Genomic DNA, 21,253 nt, shown 5'->3' on the forward strand with positions numbered 1-21,253 from the left:
GATCAGTCTATCTTTTCATAGCGTTTACAGTATATTCAGAATGTGCTGCACATGTGGGGTGGGGATGTATGAGGTCACTGGGTCTTAAAATTACAGCCAAAGATCTTCTATTGTCAAGATAGTTCACACACACCTTTGAAACATTTGACTGTAATTTCTTGTAGTTCTGTGCACCTTATTAGGGGGCTCATGAGCTTATCAAGGACAAAGCAGGCTGACCATGATTTAAGGTTGGGTTTATGAATTGATATTAGGTTAGAGTATCACAATTTATAAGTAATAGTGAGCTCATGGGGCAGTAGTGACTCAGTCTGCAGGAATCTGGTCGGGAACTAAAGCATGTCCAGTTCAAATCGTCTAATGGACCAAGTTTGGAGATTTATATGGTTTCTGGAGATGTGCCTGCTCACTTGAACTACAGAGGTGCACGAAACTCCCAACTACTCTGGATGCTCCTCCAGGTGCAGGGCCTTCTCTCTGACATCTCTCCATTGATGCAAAGAGGCCTGTTTGTGCAGGTGTGTGTATTTTAATCCATGTGTGTAGCCTGTTTCAACTACTTATATTTTCAGTATGATTTTTGAGCTTGTGTTCCCCCTCTGGAAAATGCAATAACCGTGTAATAATGTGTAATAACCGTGAAATAACCGCAATTTATGAATGTGACAAGTTTCCATTCACAAAAGCATTTTAATTCCTCTCAATGCATTTCATTTTATTATTGTAACATAGAGGAAGCAGGTGTTCATATTTACTTTCTAAATAATTAAATAATTATATTTTTACCTGGAGGGTAAATGGTGCATTCAGGGACCGTCTCACCGACATTTGCATAATTTCCAGTACAGGGTTATTTGTACAGCAAAAATCAAACTAGAAGTCGTATAATAAGCTCACAAGTATTTTTAAAAGACAATGAAGACGAAAATTAACTCAAAAATAAAATACAGTAAAGGATGAGTACATTGTTGGGTCTGATATGATGGTTTACATTATTTGTTGGGGAAAGGCTTTTTGTGCAGCATAGGAGCTATAACACCAGCTGACTCCCTGAACAAAAACAAGACATAGGCAAGGGTGTCGTAGTGGGGGGAAAATTGGGACTGACTACCTAGAGCCCAAATGGGGAGGGGGTCCCTTAATGAGCCTGAAATAAAATGTGTTTTCTACTACGCTTGTCGTTTGTTTTGTTAAAACTGCAATAAGATAACTAAGATTGTCTGAATAAATAAACATACATTCAGAATTCCTTTCTGGGGAAAAAGGGGAGTCTGTGCTTCGTGAGATGTGTGTCTCATTCCTACAATGGGGAATTGTCATAATTTTATAGCATCAAGTGTGGCTGAATCTGATTGAAAGTAAACTGTAGGTCTTTAGAGTTTTACTTGACTTCATGAGGTCAGATTATACCAAATATTGCCCCCTTGTTGTTATTCAGCAAGTCACTTGGCTTCAAATAATCTTGTTTACAGAGGTGGACAGTCTGAAGGTCAATATCATGCAGTTACATTTGGAGAAATTGTAAAATAAACAATATTGATATGTAGCTTAGATTTAAGTCAGTCAACCAGGATAGTTTTAAGCAACTATTTTTGTTTAATGCAAATAAAGCAGTAATATAGCAGCAATGTTATATTTTGTAAGGTTGGCTGTGGTGATGGGGCCCACTGAGATATTTTTTCAGGGGGCCCAAAATTCCTGGCAACGCCCCTGGACATAGGTCATCAAAGTTACCAAAAATAACCTCAAATTTGCCTTTATAGTTAAAAATCAGGATAAACTGAATATAATGTCCCAGTTTAGAGCTTAATTCGTCATTATAAGACTTGCATAGAGGTTATTAATCTTATAATTCCTAACACGACATCTTCTTTTAATGAGTTCTCCAACAGGCACCTTTTAAAACTATAATCCAGCTCAAAGTTTTAGTTTATTTATAGGATTTATAGTTATAGAATTAAAGCGAAAACGGAAGTACACGCAGTGAGTCATCTCCTCCCTTATTCGGACGCTGTCTCTTTAAATCCACTCGGCAGTTTCCGTCACCGCTCGGCGCTGCTCGTCATCGACCCCTTTCACTGCGGCTCCATCGCCGAGCGGACTGGCCCGCTGCTCTCATCCGAGACCTCCGCGCACACTGTCGGATCTATCGAAGCACCAGCGCCGGCTCCCTGAAAGCGGTCCAAATGCAGGCGATCAAATGTGTGGTGGTGGGGGACGGGTAAGAGCACCGACACACGGCAGCAGCTCCCTTTTTATCCGGGATTCAGTGCAGAGTCCACGGATGGATGAATGATGGGAGGATGCTATGTGGGAAAATGGGCTGGGGCTCGCCGATATGTCGCTCGCCCAGTTTTTCTGCTCCCTTGTGCAGACGCTGGATCCCCTCTGCGGGCTGCATTGTTATTGCATTAGTATCCCCGTGGCGTGTCTCCGGGTCGGTTCTGTGGTGGAAACAGGGCTCCTCATGATGCTATCGGGGAACACCTACACGCCTCGTATAGGCCACTGGAGGCAGGCTGAAGTGCTGATGCACGCTGAGGAATTTGTGGCCCTGTCAGTGGCAAACCAGGCCCCGCTGCCCTAGTTCTGCTCACATTGTGCCTTTCTTACTGCATCCTCCCCTCTTTGGGTTTCATGTGTGCTGAAATGTGTGTTGCATATGTTGTATGGTGATCCTCATTCAAGTGTGAGAGTCTTAATAGCACTGCTAGGAGGAGACAAAACCCTGCCATTTATGTCATTGCTTGTGAATGTAAAAAAAAGGCTGGAGATTGAAGTCATATATTGTATCTGCAGGTTAAAAGCTACAATGCTGCCTTTCAGTCACTGGGCATGTTTTAATTTGATTCATCAATATAACTTAGACTCCCCTTTTTAAATTCAGACTGATACAATTAATCAATTAATGATGCGTTCAGTAAGAAAGAGAGTGTTGGAAATTGTGAAATGTCATTACTGTAGATGTAATGCAGAGTCCTGCTCAGCTGGCCTGGAGGGAGCAGTCTCAGGTCTGAATACTAACCGGTGATGTCATCAGGCTGGGGAACAGAGAGCCTGCAAACAGGGGCTGTGGAGTTTGACAGACTTTGATGCTGCAGAAGCTACTTTATAAAAGTATGAGAGTGTAGAGCGAGCATTGAGTGAGAATATGAAGTCATCATGCTGGTCTTCCTTTTAAAACCTTGAATTTGGCGTGTTGGTTGTAGCCATCTTGGAGCCTGAGGTGACATTATTTAAGGATGTTATAGCTTTATGAAAAGAGAGGGCCCAAAGTAATCAATCAGCATGTTTACCATCATTTATAATTACTAATTTTGATTGGGGAGCTTATTTAATTTGGTGGAAAAAAAAACAACCTCAAATGAAAAACGAATTCCTACTAAGGGCATCTTCTATCACAACTCAACCCCTCAGAAGACATTTGTTTATGGTTGACTTGTCAATCAGAAGGAGGCCACACCCTAAACCATCCTCTTAGAAAGTGTAACATATTTTTAATAAACCAAGTGAGCAGAGACGGCCTTTAAAGGGACTGCAGGTTTAAGATAAAAATATGATTTAACATTCAAATGACAACCCGTAAAAATGAGCTGTTCATTAACGAAGAAATAAACTGTAGATACTAGGGATGTAAATGTCAAGTATTTTCCTTGATCTATCTATGGAAATGTTAATGATCAATTATCGATTAATCATTAATAAACAGAAACTTGAGAAAAATAATCATGTGAACGTGGTCAGGTGTCAGCCAGGAGCACAACCGGGTCAGAATCAGTCCGGCTGCGGAGAAAAGAAGCACTCGTGGAGACCTGTCACTCAGCCGCAGCTCCCAGCTGAGCGTCTCCGCTGTGCACAACACCTTCAGTCAGCTGATTCACATTGAAACATGCTTTAAACTTAACACTCCTCCCTGATAGCTGAACCAAATATGAGACCACATGATGTTTGTTCAACGTGATAGAGAATCAAAACAAAAAAATGTGTTCGAGTAAGTTCTTAACAATCAATTAATCCATACTCTATTAATTCTTGACATCCTTAGTGGAGACAGTTATTTTCTACCAGTCTTTAAAAATATGAATGTGTAAAGCCTGGTTTATGTACTGCAGGTACTCAACCAATTAGGAATGTTCAGCATTGCAGGCCCTGCCCCAAAAAGTTCATGGACCTTTGGAAAGTAGTACCCCACAAGCAGGGGCTTTTCAAGGGGAGATACTACCCCAGAACTACAGTTAGACCCTGGTTCCTGGTATTTAGTCGTGCATAGTTCCTCAGAAGGTCTAAAGCACCTTTAGACCGTTTACAAGGAATGGAAGAAATGGATGGTGTGTGAATCCCCCTTTATAAGCCTCCAGTTTGATATTGTTACTCTTGGAGACATTTTCTGAACAAGTATTGACTATCTGTAGATGAAAGCGTTAATGCCCATTGTAATGCCATGGTAGCCACGATCTGAGGCATATCCTAGGTTTATCATCAGTTTTACTCTAAATGTTACATTCATTTACAAAGAGAGCTTTGTGCTGTGTTTAAAAAAAGATTTGTATTAATTGGGAGCCATACCTAATTACAAAGTGTTCACTGTGGTATTATATCAACCGAGAAGTTGGCTACTTTCCTCATCTGACTCCTTTTTGAACCAGTGATGTCTCCCCCTGTTGGTCACTGGTCATCTGAAAATTTAATACAGTACACCAGAAAAGTATGCAGATAGTTTCATCACAGAACGCTGCTGAAATCCATTTATTTACATTTTCCACAGTGAAAACTCTCAATATATGAAACATGTGATAGTTAAACCCTACAGGATGACAGCTTTGTTAGGAAAAAGAAACACCACACACATATTTATGGGACAAAATCAGCAATGAGATTAGAGGTATATCACAATGTCTACAGGGGGCGCCAAACTCAACTCAAACCAAAAGTCACTGACTGGAGCATTAAAGTACTTTTTGTTCAAACCATAGACTGTATGGACGTAGTATCCAACAGCTACAGTGTTCCCGTCCGGGAGGCAAGTCAGTCATGTCCTTATTTGGGCAAAAACTCGTAATCTTAATATCTTCTGAACCGTTGTGTTAGAAAAAAATCCACCCCCCGTACAGTTTGTGCTAAGTAGAGCCAAGCTGTTATTTGAACCAGGCTGTAAACATGTTTATTTCTGCTGCAAAGATTGTCTTCTTTGAATGGGTGTGTATGTGGTTTCCGATGTTTCTGCAGCCAGCCTCAAGTGGATTCTTGATGAACTGCAGTTTATGACACTTCCGCATGGGCTTCGTAGTTTGAGGCCGGAGGTTGGCCCTTGGTTCAAAATAGTTGATATAAGAACAACAATAAACATGATAGTGAACTACAAATGCACATTACATTGCAAGCTAGCATCCAGCCTAAACAAGATGTCAGCTGCTAGATTGCCGAATTGGAGGCTACAAACAGTTTGACTGGACTCATGTTGTCTTCCTCCACTTTATGGTTGGAGATACAGACAATACTAGTCTTATTACCTGGCTCTCTTATTGGGCTCCTGGTTGTGTAAGATGCTTGATTCTGATTGGTCAAAACCCCTTGATGACGGTTATTAACTTTCACTAACATGAGCAACACCAGAGACAAACTGATCACACGTCATGTCAAATCAATCCACGGAAAAGAGTTCAGACATGTTTAGCTTCTGCTTGTTGACACCATAGACCGTAAGGTGAGGGGAAACCGTTAGCTTCTGTTAGCATCAAAACAATTTGGCTAAAACGCTATTTTCGGTTTGCATGTTAAATTGGCAGGCTACGTACATTTTCATATTGGATCCTGTCCATCAAAGTTGTGACATTAGTTTCTTTTTAAAGGTGTGTGAACCACAGAGCTCAGAGAAGAAGGAGAGCTGAATGAGGACAGTTTCATGTTCAATCCACCACAACAGGCAGAGAAGAATCCATCACCATGGAACGATCACGTATTAATAAGCGGGATCATTTTTGCCTCTACTGCATTGATTCTGTCTTCTTTAACCCGTCTTTCAGCATGAATGGAGGTGTCATGCTAACCCCAGCATTGTGTTTTCAATGAGAAGAGACTTCAATGTATTAGTTTGCTTTTATCCTGAACGCTGAAAAGACTCTTTAAAGCTGCCCACATATCTTCATCACCTTCTCCTCTGTTGCTCTTAGTCATGCGCTTCATCCGACCAGTGACACTCACTCACTGACCTCAAATCAGCCTAATGGGTCCCTCCCACATATTGGCACTGTGTGTCACCACCATTCGTGGTGTCCATGGCAACATGCACACAACATTACTCACTACCTTATGCATGAGCACACAGCCAATACCCATCCACGCCACCACCTATTGGAGTGGCACCCTGCAGCTTTAGTCGGTGCAGTGCAGTCCAGGAGGAGTGGGGAGGGTGTGTGTGTGTGGGGGGTGGGGGGTGTTATGTGAACTGTAGTGTATGGGGGCAGGAGAGGCAGTTCTGTGTGTGAGAGTGTGTCAGTGTGAGTGTGTGGGGGAGGGTGGGGGTATCATAGGGGGGATACTGTGTCCCTCAGGCAACATGAATGTAGGCCAGTGTCTGTGTGGCATAGTGAAAGGGACGACGGCCTGCTTCTGAACTCACTAATATACAAGCACACACACACTCACACACACTCACCGTCCTTCAACACAGGAAGAGTTTCTGTGTGTTTGTTTTTTGAACTGTTTCATAAATTTGTTTCCTCTGCTCTCTTTCCTCCTCCTCCTCCCCTCCTCCTCCCCTCCTCCTCCTCCTCCTCCTCCTCCTCCTCCTCCTCCTCCTCCTCCTCCTCCTCCTCCTCCTCCACAGGGCTGTGGGTAAGACCTGTCTGCTGATTAGCTACACCACCAATGCCTTCCCGGGTGAATACATCCCCACTGTGTGAGTAACAGCGCACACTGCACACACGCAGTCATCTGACACAACTAGTGGTTTGATTCTGGAGGACATCTCTATGATTTAGGGTTGAGTGCCACCGATCACAAGCAAGGATTTCAAATGAAGTTTTGTCAAACTTTGGTTGCTTCCAGTTTCTGCATGAGAGTAATCAGCTTTATAAAACAATGAGCAGGACTTATTAGACTTTACACTTTAATAGTGATTCAATACGTTGTTTTTTCAATCGCAAACTATTGTGTCCCTTTTTGCGCACTGTAGTGAAGCTGCTGCAGTGTCTTCCTGCTTCCTTCTAGCACAGTGAAGAGAAATAACAACACCACTGCACTTTTGATAGGCACATTTTACTCCCCCAGACATTAAAATCCCCCAGACAGCTCAACAGACAAGTTAAAAGTAGCTTGCACTTTGTGTCAGTACTCTGAGTTTGATCTACAGCCTATGAGCCTACGAGCTAGGGATGGGCATTTAAATCCAAAATACATTCGATCATTCCTGGTATCTATTCAACGATTATTCGTAATTGAGACCACCCTTTATCTTTATGACAGTGTTTTTGTGATGAAGCAGTGTGTGTTTACATTTAACAGCCATGCTCCGTCTCTGCAGTGTTTTCCATTTCTGGATCTCACACCTCTACTCACTTATATCCAGAGACTGTCGCTAATGTTTTCGAATTCTTTCTCTAGTTAATGAAGCTAGCAGTCTTCTTCTCCTGCTAGCTACGCAATGCGGTTAGCAAACAGCTTTAAGACACTCTGTATCCACCGTCTGGCAGAAATAGCGTATAACAACCAGGCACTGGTGATAACGATGAAAACTGTACTTTTAAAATGAAATAATATTCACATTAACTCTTCGATTTTTAATGCGTGAACAAATATTCAAGCATTTGAAAATCATGTCCCATCCCTACTATGAGCTTACATTGAGGTGCAGCTGATCAGACAGAGCTGTCTACTGCGGCTAAGTCATGGTTTCAGACCAACCTGGTGCAGCAGTGCAGCATTTAGAAGTCTAAAAGTCTGGATGATTTCATTGGATTCATTTGGTTCCCAAATCACGACACTGGGAAGATTCACTTCACATTGTTAATATGGACTTAAGTAATGAAATTTAAAGATTTTATAAAAAGTGATTAATCCCAATTGTCTATTAGAATTCAACAATTTTGACAGATTTTTCATTTGACAGCACTATCTTTAACCTATCATTTCTTCTGCATTAGCTTAAATAGACTCCTCTAACTGGTTATGTTAGCTTTAAACAAAACAAACTGAGATCATCTTATGAGCTATAACCAGAAAGAACCAAATTTTATAGTCTTCATAAACTTAGGTGTCATCGATTTGCCTTAAATGTGCAGGATGGTCTACCCCAAGGCCCAAACACTAAACCTTCCAGATCTGAAAGGGTGTCAGGTGTAGTGCCTGAGTGTGAAAGTACATGATAGGACGACATGGTGAAAAATGCTAAAAAGCTGTGACAGCATCAGTTCCAGTGTGTTTGAACTGAATCAGAGATGCTTAATTACAATTGATAAACCTGTGCAGAGGTTTGACTGATTATACTGTTCACACTTAGGTTGGATCTCCTCACTGCATGGTTCCTACCTGCATTTTATCAATTTGTGCCACGTTTACATGGTTAGTCTCATATTGAAGTTTTGCAAGTGTTTGTTAAGGACTTCCTGAAATGATGCACTTTGGCATTGTCTTCAGCCCAGCCCGATCTAATCCTTGAACAGTTTTTAGCCCTCAAAGTGTGTGAGGCCACGAGGGTGGAGATGAAAATACAGCAGTATATACTGTATATGATCAGACTGCTACAACTCAGAAAACTCCTACTACCAATGAAGACAACAAGAGCTGATTGCAATGTAAAGAAGGAATTAGATTCATTATTTATTTTGTCAAACTTCTCCAACCAAATCCACTTTATTTATATAGCACAAACACAATAATGTTTACCAAAGAGCTGCACAGTGAGGTGCAATAAGGTTAAACACTGTAAAAAATAAATAAATAATTATAATTATAATAATAGTAAAATACAATAAAATGATCATCTTAAAACACAAAACACTGTAAGAAAAGTAAATAAATAAATAATAATAATACAAAGATATAATAAAAGAATCATACTTAAACACATCAAACACTGTTTCTTCAGATACAAACCTGAAGGAAGAGATTGACTGAGAGTGATATGATTCAATAACTGTCTTCAGAGTGTGAAGCTGCTGGACAGGCTGCGTTCAAAGCATAAATCACTCCCACTAGAACCTCTAAAAATGAATACTGAACATGTAATATCAAACTCGTGAAAATGCTGTCGGTACATTTCTCACTCTGAGTGAAGTGAGTAACATTTCAGGATGAACTCGAGGCAGTAGGTGCATCAAATCACTAATAATTGGCCTTTTTTAGCATAATTTTACATTACATCAACCATCATCTGGAGTTATGGAGTGATTGTCATGTTGTCGAGCCTGATCTAGTTTCTTGGCCACCTTTAGGTTTTCTGATTCCTGCAGGGCAACCCTCATGATCTGGTTTTAATCCTGCTCTCTGTGCTGTACCGGATATTCAATGATCTAAACAAATAGGCGAGGACGTGGAGGTATAAGCTCTGTTTCTTCACTGAGTGTAGTGTCCTCTCCTCACAGCTTTGACAACTACTCCGCCAATGTGATGGTGGATGGGAAACCAGTGAATCTGGGCCTTTGGGATACAGCAGGACAGGAGGACTACGATAGGCTCAGACCACTGTCTTACCCACAGACGGTATTGAAACCCTTTCTCCCAAACACACACACACACACACACACACACACACACACACACACGCACGCACGCACGCACAGTCCTGTCTAAAACCTCAAAAGCATACAACTCTTCAAACAGCACGGGGTCTGTACCTGAGTTATTTTCAGACAGATTGTTTCTCACTAGAGTTTCTATCGACTGACCTACATGAATGTGCAGAGCCACGGTGCAGAGCAGGACTTGGTAATAAAGCTGTCTGACGGTTATAGAGCTTAAGTCAATAAAATTGTTTGATTTTGTTTTCTTAACATAGATCTAAGGGACTCTTTCACATGTAAGAACACGTGGCGACAGCCAGAGAGCTGCAGACTAATCTAAGACTTCTAGAAGGCGTATCTCTTTTTTACGTTACAGCCTTAAGCAGGTTGAAGGATTTTTTTAAACACAGATATGAAGAGAGGCATTGATTGGTTTATCAGAGACCCTCCTTGATAACTTGTCTCCAAGTAGGAATGTTGAGGACACAAAACTCTAAAAGCCAAATTCCACTAGATCCGTGTCCAGTCCGTCTCCGATCCGTCACAGCACTGGATCTGATAGGTTTCTATTCTAGTCAATGTGTTAACTTCCACTGGATCCGCTACGTTGCGTTCCGGCTGCGTCTCTGATCCGGCAGGTCGGAGCCCTCTGGATCAGATACACAAGGCTTCTATTTTTGCTGGATGCCAGAGCACGACGCATCAATCTCAACAGAGCAGATGGAGTGGGACAGGAAGTCAGGCACCAAAACAAAATGAAAACATCCAGTTAATTTTCAGAATAAAACACTCTGTGTTATCACCAGATCGTATTTCACTTAACTACAACAACAAACCGTCATGATGAGCGGAGCCAGGCCTGGAGTCAACAGGTCAGAGGTTTACAGAGGACCAGAAAGACAACATGGCTGAGGAGAGGAGGAGGAGAATCATTGATTCAGTGATTACCACAGGAAAACCTGGGTCACATGACTCCAGCTGTCCGGAGGTCCTGCTCCGTGCTGCGTTCTGAAATGCAACCAGTGGGTGTTGACGGATGAGAGAGCACGGAGCCAGGCAGCAGCGGATCGGAGACGGACCGAACACAGATGTGGTGGAAGTCCTGTGTTTCACAGCAGGGCTTGTTCATGAATTAATTATAAAGATTGACTTATGAAATGTTTTTTTAGGTGCAATCTTAAAACTAGCTGCATGATCTAATTCTGCATCAATACAGATAATTATAGAAACCTCCAGCTCCATTTTTCAGTCTGTCCTGTGTGGACTGAACAGGTAAAGGCAGGTTAATATGGCGTTCATAAACGTCAACAGTTACAAGGAGGACTTAGATACGTGCTGCACATCAAAGAAGGTTGGAAATATCTCATTTATTTCAATCCAAACTCAGTTTTTAATAAAACTGAGTTCAGATTGAAATAAATGAGATTTAAGAAGTCTTATCTCTGGCATGATGTTGTCACAAACATGTTTTCATTGTATCTTAACAACTTCCTGAGTCTTCAATGCTCCCTGATGTAATGTGAGAGTAAGAGCGCCATAAAGATTTATCTTTAATTAAACTGAGTATGGATCAAACAAACACAAACGCACTCTCACACACACACACACACACACACACACACACACACACACACACACACTGCATCTCAACTAGCCGTCTCTCTGGTTCTCTCCCAGGATGTGTTCTTGATATGCTTCTCCCTGGTCAGTCCGGCCTCCTTTGAGAACGTCCGTGCTAAGGTCAGTACGCTGACTGACCCCCTCCCCCTCCCCTTACCCCCCCTACACGCCGAGTCTGACCACAACGAGGCACATCTTTTGCTCCACCTGGTTTATCACAGCACCGCCCAGATCTGCTCTGACCTCGACTTAGAACGGTCTGGATTTGAGCTGACCCTCCTGAGGAGGGCTCAGCACAGAGACCTGTTGTGAGGCGAGGTCTGAATGGGTCAGACACTCTGCAGAGGGAGGCTGACGGCCGGCTGTGGTTTGGTCTACTGAGCATCATGAGACGCTCTCGGATGAAATCACACGTTTGAAGGTCTGACTTCCCTCTGCAGAGTCTCAGGGCTCCTGGTCTGACGGGATCCTCTCATTGTGTCATGTGATTGGGGGTTTCTATGCCCCAGGATGTTTTGGTTTCATACAACTGTGCTTCCATTCACACAGAGATATTCAAATGTGCTTCATTCTCCCTTCACCACTCACAGTATGTTGACTGTCATCATGTACAGGCACTAATTCTTCTCTCTCTCTCCCTTCTCACTGACTTTGTCTTTTCTATATGCATACAATGTGTGTGTGTGTGTGTGTGTGTGTGTGTGTGGTGCCCCAGTGGTACCCTGAGGTGAGACACCACTGCCCAAACACACCCATCATCCTGGTGGGCACCAAGCTGGACCTGCGAGATGACAAGGACACCATTGAGAGGCTGCGGGACAAGAAGCTCTCCCCCATCACCTACCCACAGGGGCTGGCCATGGCCCGAGAGATCGGTGAGGCTGCGTGATCATGTGATTCCTGTAAGGTGTTTCAGGTGCTTCAAAGCAGGGGTCCCCAAACTTTTCAGTCTGAGACCCCCAAAATATAGGTGCCAAAGACTCGCGACCCACTGTCCCTCAAAGTGATTTAATGTGGCTTCATTTAGCTGGTCTGCAGAAAATGACCCTACCTATATGAGCATGTGTCTGTGTTTCCTGTGCTGTTATGAATTAACCTGCTGCTACTGATGCTTTTGATAATGAACTGTTCACTAACCCTAAACTTAGGAGTCATCTGACAACAGAGAAAGACAGGAAACTCATTACATTTTATATTTTCAAGGTTTTATTTCAAGGTTAGCTACTATTTTTGTTGAAATTCTTTATCATAATGGGTAAAATATACTAATTTTAGATAATTGAAAAAAAACATTCTGGAAGACATCTCACAACCCCCCATTTGTGTTTCGCGACTCCCCGAGGGGTCCCGACCCACACTTTGGAAACCCCTGCTCTACAGAATCCAGAAAGCTCTTTATTTTGAAGGTTGCATTTCATTAATTCACATACACACATGAGGAAGTGAAAAAGCCTCTGCAGTGATCCTGTAGCCCTCCTACTGGAAACACAGCTTCTCCGAGGTGATTTGAATCTGCTCCTGTGGTGATGTAACTAGGCCTGCATGCAAAACCAATCCCACTCCTCCAGCATTTCACTTCCTCCTACGCTGTTATAGTTTTGCTTCAGGGTTGCAGAGTCAAGATGTCAAAGATTAGAGTCAGACCGATCTTTGTTCTATCCAAGTCAAGCGGCAACCTCCAGTCTTTAAAATATGAAGCCCATGAGGAAGTGGTAAAAACTGCAGTTCATCGAGTGTCCACTAGAGGCTGGCTGCGGAAACACCAGAAACCACATACACACCTATTCAAAGAAGACGATCTTTACAGCAGAAATAAACATGTTTACAGCCTGGTTCAAAAAACAGTTTAGTCTGAATAGCTCATTACTTTATCGGCACACACTGTACGAGGGTAAATTTATATATAATGCAGCAGTTCAGAAGATAGTAAGGTTAAGAGTTTTGCCCAAATAAGGGCATGCATGACTTGGTAGCTGTAGCTGTTAGCAAAGAGACTCAAAGCCCACCTCTTTCCCTCACACTAACTCAACAGAAGTTATGTTGAGTTCAACATTTCCAATATGGCTCCCGCCAACAGTTGGCTTAAGAAACAGCGAAGGAAAAATGCTAAAGCTTGAATGTACCACTCAGAGACATGCTGTAGAACAGAGAGGTGTTGATAACCAATCGCAACCATGAACTAGTCTGCTGCAGGCAGATTGTCATATTATAAACTCAATGCAAACTATGATATCTGAAAGATATGAAGTTAAACATACTTTAGAGTTAAATCAACACAGCTGTGTTTGCAAAATGAGAGACAAACTGCCAGATAAGAAAACAATGCAGACTGAATGCCCAGATCAAAACTTATGTACAGATCTGATTCCTGTTCATTCCTTGAAACAGATTTATTGCTCTGCTTTATTTTTGTGGCATGTGTGACAGTTTTGGATGTAGTATTTCAGCTGCAGCTGTGACAGCATGGTGGTGATAAAAGTGAAAGCATGATTCAAAGCAGTAAGCACACAAACAACAACTACAAGGCTGTAAAGTTAGCCTATTTTAGTCTCTGTTCAAAATATGATGTCAAAAAAACACAATAGCTAACGATTCAGTTTTAAGCTCCGTGATCAGACAGATTGACTCGTCTGCAGGGAATTTTTTCTCCAAACTCCCTGCCCCTGTGTTTGTCTGCATTATCATAGCATCCACACTCACCCAGATCACTGCGTGTATAACCAGGGTAGAAACTGAGAGGCTGCGGTTCCTCCACAGAGGATGAATTTGTGATGTTTTTTGCACAGAAGTCAAGTCGTGTTGTAAACGGCATAAATACCATGATATGAGACCTTTAGGCATTCTGGAGCTCAAGGCTATTGTTGACTGTCTACATTTAGATGGTACAGTGTCTGCTTTTAGCTCTGCGTCCATACCAAGGCAAGTTTATTTATAAATCACCATTCATACAAAGAGCAGTTCAAAGAGCTTTACAGAGTTAATAAAAAAACAGTAACAACCCTTCAAACATTTTATAAGCATTTCAACAGCATTCAGAGCTTTTATACTAAATAGATTTGGGTCTGTTGTTTCAAGCCTTACTGTCCCGCCATACACAGAATCACAACTGATCTTGTTTTAACCGAAATGAACCTTTAATCATTCAATTCATCTCAGAACTTCTTCCCAAGGAACACATTGAATCTTTTCTGTGTCAAATCGCAGCCTGAAGCTGGCTCAGACCAGGGTGCTCGACAGCCCAACAATATCCAATTTTAAAATATGACATAATGTTGTAATATATCCAATTTAAAATATGACATTGAATTGTAATACAAGTGATTGTAAAATATGACATTAAGTTGTAAAATTTTCAATTTAAAATGTGACATTACATTGTAAAATATCTAATTTATAATAGAACATAAAACTGTAAAATATCTAATTGTAAAATATGACATTAAATTGTAATTTTTTTTATAAAAATACAACATAAAACTGTAAAATATCCAATTTAAAATATGATATTAAACAAACATAAGCATTAAAACATAAAATATTTTAAAATATAAGATCAAGAAAGATAGAAAGGACAATTAGTTTAAAATTGTCATTAAAACTCAATTTGTTAAAAGAAATTAAAAGAAGATCATAGAGTTTATGGAAAGTGGCAAAAGTTTGTAGTTCAAAGAAATCAAAACTAATGTTTAAAGATGTGTTTGCATCCATTATAGAGTAGAGTGAGCAGTGTGGAAGAGGAATGTTTTTAGTCTGGGCTTAAAAGTCCAGGAAACAAGTTTCTCCTTTACACAAGAAACTAATGTGTTCACTGTGAAATTCAAAGTGGTCATATTTTAGAGACCAAACAGGGACCTATCATAAGCTTAAAGAATAGTTTTGGTTGAAGTAGTATTGTTTTGTTGTTTTTGTGCATCAATCAAACAGATTAGTTTGTATCGTTTAGAAAAACAAAGCTCACAGTCCCTGTCTAATGAGGCTGATCGACAGACCCTGTAAGCGGTCTGCGCTACAAGTTTTCAAGTGAGTGGATTTTTAAGTCAGCCTCATTGAATTCATACATTCATACATCAATATAGGACACTTAAACCAGTTCTGTTACTGAAAGGTTTAAACACCACAGCTTCTTGGTCCGGATGAGGAAAAGATAATAACCAATAATGTATAATTCAACACCCTGCAACCAATCAGTCCGTATAAAACTCATGATAGACGTGACTCGATGTACATTTCTCTGCATTGTGATGGCTGCGTCAGTTGTTTTATTACCAATCAGTCCATCTAAACCTCATGACATGGTAGCACTTCTTTGTTGTATATATATTTTAGTCAAACATTATGAAGGACAGTCAGGGCTGGCTCAAGATGATGTACTGTAGGTGGTCGCCTAGGGCAGTGGTTCCCACAGCGGGGGTTGCAAAATGCTGTGCAAAAACAATTTAAAATAGCATAATTCATCCATGATTATAAAAATATAAACTAAAATAGAGGTTACATTTTAAATAGAACCATTCAAATAACACGTTTTATTTGTGCTGACCTCTGAGGTGACTAAACTGGATTAATGACGGCATCAGAGGCAGCAGGTTCATTGAGAGAAGCACAGGAAACATGTAAACGTGCACACAGAGAGTCTCATTTTCTAGGCTTTTTCCTCTTTGTTCAGTTTTGTCTCTTTTATTAGTGTACTCCCACAGCAGTGAGGATCATTAACCACCTTAAGGGACAGTGGGGGCCTAGGGAACCACGATCTGGAAGAGGGCAGCCTTAAACCCTGAATATTTTCAATGTGGCTCTGTAGGCACACCGTCAGACTGACAGCATCTTTGCTCTGCCTCGCCCACATTCAGCGCTCTCGCTCTCTGTTACTCGACCACTCACTCACCATGCACCGCCCGACAGCCTACAGCAGGAGGAGAGAGGCAGAGAGGGGAGGGTGAGAAGCTAGCTGTAGTAGCAACTTCTCATTAAAGGAGAATTTTTATCACCATGTACATTTCTCTGCATCATGATGGCTGCTTCAGTTGTTTTATTAACAGACACCAATGGGCGTCTGATCCAACTGAGGTCCTGAATGCAGACTGACAGACAGCAGACTGATGAAGAGAGAATAGAGAGAGCAGTGTATGATGAAGAGACAGTGTACACTGTATGAACTGTATTTCAAATTGGGTATTTTGAATGTCTTTAAATGAAAAATAACCAGGAACAATATTTATAATAATATGGCACTAATATTACAGTAAAATACATCAACTTTCGATGTAAAATGTCCAATGAAAGCTGTTGAAAGTTGAATTTGAAGTAAACATTTAACATTTTCAATGATAACTATGATGTAAATGAAGTGTTCAGAGCGTCTGAGCTGTCTCCCAAAAAGCCCGATGAGGATATGTGCTGCTTTGTGACACTTAAAATGAAACTCTTTTGCAGAAATACAGCTTCTCCAATGTTGGAGAAAATAAGTTGCTGTTTTTTCTCAGTAATTCCTCATGAAAATTCCCCATAAATACATTTTGAACCCCCAATAAATGTATACCGTACTCTATGACCCAACATCAAGACAGGATAATATCCAGTCCCATCTTACAGACAGGACTCAGTCTGATCTCATCTTAATCCACCATGAGCAGAGCACTTTGCAGCATTTAGCAAGTTACAGTGGCAAGGACAAACTTCCTTTAACAGGCAGAAACCTCCAGCAGGACCAGACTCATGTTAGACACACATCTGCTCAGACCGTGTTGGAGAGAGGGATAGCGGGAGATGAAGAGAGAGAGAGATGATAGTGGGGAGACGGATAGTACGTAGTAGTTGTAGCAGCTGGAGTCTGGCACGTCCACAGCAGCAGAGATCCAGAGGAACCTACGAGACAAGGGAGCTCAGGGACTCCAGAAAGGTCTATGGTTAGTAACTTTAATGGGACAGGGAGAGATAAAGTAAGAGACAGGCAGAGAGGGGAGAGAGAGGGAAAGACAGGATCCCAGAGTGTCAGTGTAAGCCGATAGCAGCATAACTAAGAGCTGGTCAAAGCTTGATCCAGCTCTAACTATAAGCTTTATCAAAAAGGAAAGTTTGAAGCCGTCTCTGTTGTCTTTGTGACTCAGGACAAACGTTACAACTCTCTGGCGAACTGCTTTTTAGGGAGTCCCCACTGGAAGTAACAAAATAACTCTTTTTCCCATCATGCCCTCTTCCTCCCACAGGGGCAGTGAAGTACCTGGAGTGCTCGGCTCTGACCCAGCGAGGCCTGAAGACGGTATTCGACGAGGCCATCCGAGCCGTGCTCTGCCCTCCGCCCGTGAAGAAGAGGGGTAAAAGGTGCACCATGTTCTGAGGAGGAAACACTGCTTAAACACTTACACTACATCACCATGAACAACAACAACAACAACAACAACAACAAACACTACTTCTCTGAGAGGATGAGAGAGAAAACTAGTGAGAGTGAGTGTGCACTGCTGAGATTGCTTTCTTTATATTGATGTTTTTTCAAAGCGATATTGGTGACAAGAGCCAATACTTAATTGGATTTTTTTACCATTACTGAATAGGTTCATAGGTTCTCTGTGAAAGACATTTACTGTCCACCTACTTTGTACTCTTAGAACAACATCAAGTTGCCATGAGGGCTGACAAAGGTTTCTATTACTTGTCTCCATACCACAACATCTCTTCTTTCTCAGCCATGCTTGCTTGATTTAATGCAGTGTTGACTTAAGTAGAAAGTGAACTGTGAAAACGCCTTCAGGTCTGAAGTTACCCTCAGCTCCTGATCTAAGATCAGCATGTGAACACAAACTACCAGCATGAACACGGAGATCTGTTACAGTGAAAGATGTAACACGACTTCCTGCATTCACTAAACGTCACTAAAAGAGAGCATGCTGTTTTCAATGATGTAGTTCTTAAGAGATTAAAGTGATGCCGTATGTTAAATAGAAACTCCAGTTACTCACTGAATGAGGATTCATTTTGGGGTTTTTGCCCTCTTTCTGATCAGTCTGATGTTGTACTCACAAAATAATCACTAAGACTCAAGCTCCAGCACTCTTACTCATTTTGAAGCCCACTAAAAGACTCATTTGGTGTTTTGCCGTTATCCTTTTTGCTACACTTCTATACTGATTGCAAGATCTCCATGGCAGAGACTAATCAATCACAAGCTAGCCAAATCCCTAAAAATATCCTGCTTTATTGTCATTTGTGTCCAAACCAAGCGGCAACCTCCGTTCTAAATATATGAGTCCAATGTGGAAGTGCTAAAAGCTGCAGTTCATCGAGGATCCGCTTGAGGCTGGTTCCAGAAGTACCAGAAACCACATACACACCAATTCAAAGAGACAATCTTCACAGCAGAAATAAACATGTTTACAGTCTGGTTAAAAAAAACAAGTGTAGTCTTAATAGCTCATTTCTCAATATTAAGATTATGAGTTTTCCATTACGAGAGGCACAAGCTGACTTGTTGGCGAGGAGGCTCAAAGTCTGCCTCTTTACCTCACACTCGCTCGACAGATGTTATGTTGAGTTCAACTACTACATGAATTATTAATACAGTGTATGGTCATCACTTGAACTCCAAATGGGAACGTAAAATAAAAAAATGTTGTATTTTGTATTAAAACGTCTTAAAACTAGTGATAGAGATAATAAACTAATCAGGAAAATGTTTAGTTGAGGTACTAAATTAAGTCTGTGATTACTTTTTTCATGATATGATCGGAATTGCAACCAGTGGATTCGCCCCCTAGTGGCTATTGCAGAGAACGCAGGTTTAAGATATTGGCCTCACTTTTAAGAGCTGACAGATTGTCCCTCCTCTTCTCTTCAGTCTTGGGTCAAATCAGAGAAAATCAGGCGCAGGGTGTTGACTGCTCTTGTTCTCTGCATTCAGACATTTAATCGATTATTTTGTGAGTACAATATTACTGATGCTGATAGAACTGAAGAACTGAACTGTGAATATGTTCCTCTAGAAACATTGTGAGAGACCTTCCTAAAAGTAAGAGCGGAGAGACTCTTCATTCTGCACATATTCTTGGTTTCAAGCTTCCCTTTGGCTCGAGTGTGAAGGCTGATCTTTGGCCTTGTGAAGAGCAGTTTGACAAGTTTCAGAGCTTTCAGCCTCAGCAGCGTTAAAGTGAAAGACTTGACCTAAGACTGCTTTTTAAAAGGTCAAAACTCAGCCTTCTAGCTCAACTTGTGAAACTGAAAAAAAAAAAAAACAACTCAAGACCCCCCTCACTAGCTCTGAGACTTCAGTGTACCACCTCTGGGTCTTCTTTGCTCGTGAAGCTCAAGACATGTGGATTAAGTCTCTGACAAAAAAGTGATAGGTTTTGTGGAATAACTCTCACTGTTAACAAAGTGAAAGTGATTTTCTTCCACAGTCTGTGCAGTCCGGGTCGTTCCTTGAAGAAGGTTCTTCCCATAAAATAAAACATCTGATCTGAGTCGGGTGTCTCTGGGTAACTTCATCTAACTGTGAACATGTGATGGACGAGCATGCCAAACGTGGGGGCTGTACAACCTTGCTGCCTGAGTTCTGCCTCTGGGGGCGGAGGAGCTTGCATGGGTCTTAAAATATTCTGTCTTAATTTATCCCATTGTTTAGATCTTGTCTCTGTTCCTCTGTGTGTGAGTGTGTGTGCGGATGAGTGTGTGTGTGTGTGAGTGTCACAGGCGTGTTTATGAACACTGGTGTGTGTGTGGACGAGCACATGTCGGTATCAGTGAGACGGCTCTGTTTGACAGTTTGGGGTAGTGCATAAACGACAGTATTGTTTTAAGCCAAGTTTTTTAGTGTCCAGTTTTTGGTACGATTTCATATTGTATTGTAGTAATACACAAGACTTTTCAATAATCTGTGGACATAAAGAAAGAAAAAAATGGATATTAATGACATCTGGTGATGTACAGAATAATCCTTAGAAAAGGAATGCGTTATGAATATCTATCTACATGTACCTGAATATTTAGCTCTTAAAACTAAAACAATTGAAACTAAAGGGATTATAGTCGCTCATGTTGAAGTTAGAAGTGTTGCTAACAGTGTACAATAAAGGAGCCAATCTTTGTGGAGTTTGTCGCTGTGGCAAACAGTGCAGATTGCACCTTTATGACATGCATTTCTGTATGGTTGCAGGCCTGCGGTGTGTCTGTCTCCCCCTTGTGGCGAGACGCAGCACTGCAGACCACTCCGTCACGCTGTCTTTGGTTGGCATAGCAAACTGTGTGGTCGACTCGTGTGTTGTGGTCCTGCCTAATAGCTGAGGTGTCCAAATGTAGCTGAGAAACAGCGAAAAATTCTAATCTACTATTGCATGGAAGTTCTCTGGTTATTTGACCCACTGTAATTCTTAGGAGAGGCTGTATGATGAAATGCATTGGCCATGTACGTATGTAATGTAAGATGACTTGTATACTTGTTCCAACTGTTTGTCTTATTTTTTATTACTTCACATGTCTGTGTGGTGAAATATTTCAATTTTTTGTATACTAAATACAAATGTATATGTAAGGAAGTCTGCAGTCTGTGGTGGTTTGTACGTTTCTTCTTCTTACTTACTTACTTTCTTTCTTTCTTTCTTTCTTTCTTTCTTTCTTTCTGTAAATACATTTATTAAGGACACAAAAGTTAATCAATGGAGCTGAAATCAAGCTCTTAGCTTTAACAAAAAGTGAAAAAATCATGACTTAAAGCTGGGGTTGGTAATCAGATTTAGATACACTTTTTGTTATACTGGTTAAAATGATCTTTATGTCCTGATGGTAATTAATACATAATGTGTTCTTAAAAAAAGAGTGAAAAAAAGCTGCTATCTACAGCCAGAGTAAACTTGGGAAAACACCAACCAATCCCTGCCATCAGGAGCCAAAGGAGCCGATTCTTAAAATGTGTAGTTGTGCCCACC

At 41.2% G+C, this 21,253-nt stretch overlaps 1 protein-coding gene across 2 annotated transcripts; it reads left to right on the forward strand.

The window, feature by feature from the left end:
* Window positions 1–2,042: 2,042 nt before the first annotated feature.
* Window positions 2,043–20,863, forward strand: LOC117830506 (ras-related C3 botulinum toxin substrate 3). 2 transcript variants are annotated; one of them, XM_034708651.1, is made up of 6 exons: window positions 2,043–2,221; window positions 6,827–6,898; window positions 9,582–9,699; window positions 11,397–11,459; window positions 12,055–12,214; window positions 17,543–20,863. In XM_034708651.1, the coding sequence occupies exons 1-6, from the start codon at window positions 2,187–2,189 to the stop codon at window positions 17,671–17,673; spliced, it is 579 nt and encodes a 192-aa protein (XP_034564542.1). In that variant the 5' UTR covers window positions 2,043–2,186; the 3' UTR covers window positions 17,674–20,863. The 2 variants fall into 2 exon arrangements, with proteins under 2 accessions (XP_034564542.1, XP_034564541.1); XM_034708650.1 differs by lacking the exon at window positions 11,397–11,459 and having other exon boundaries at window positions 2,067–2,221.
* Window positions 20,864–21,253: the final 390 nt, after the last annotated feature.

Source organism: Notolabrus celidotus, chromosome 18, assembly GCF_009762535.1.
Source record: "Notolabrus celidotus isolate fNotCel1 chromosome 18, fNotCel1.pri, whole genome shotgun sequence".
Taxonomy (NCBI): Eukaryota; Metazoa; Chordata; class Actinopteri; order Labriformes; family Labridae; genus Notolabrus; species Notolabrus celidotus.

Excerpts from the sequence above, each read along its gene's own strand:
- LOC117830506 (XM_034708651.1), top strand. The coding sequence starts at position 2,187 with ATGCAGGCGATCAAATGTGTGGTGGTGGGGGACGG. Across the intron at positions 6,899-9,581 it reads GGTGAATACATCCCCACTGT|CTTTGACAACTACTCCGCCA; the intron begins GTGAGTAACAGC and ends CTCTCCTCACAG. Across the intron at positions 12,215-17,542 it reads GGCCATGGCCCGAGAGATCG|GGGCAGTGAAGTACCTGGAG; the intron begins GTGAGGCTGCGT and ends TTCCTCCCACAG.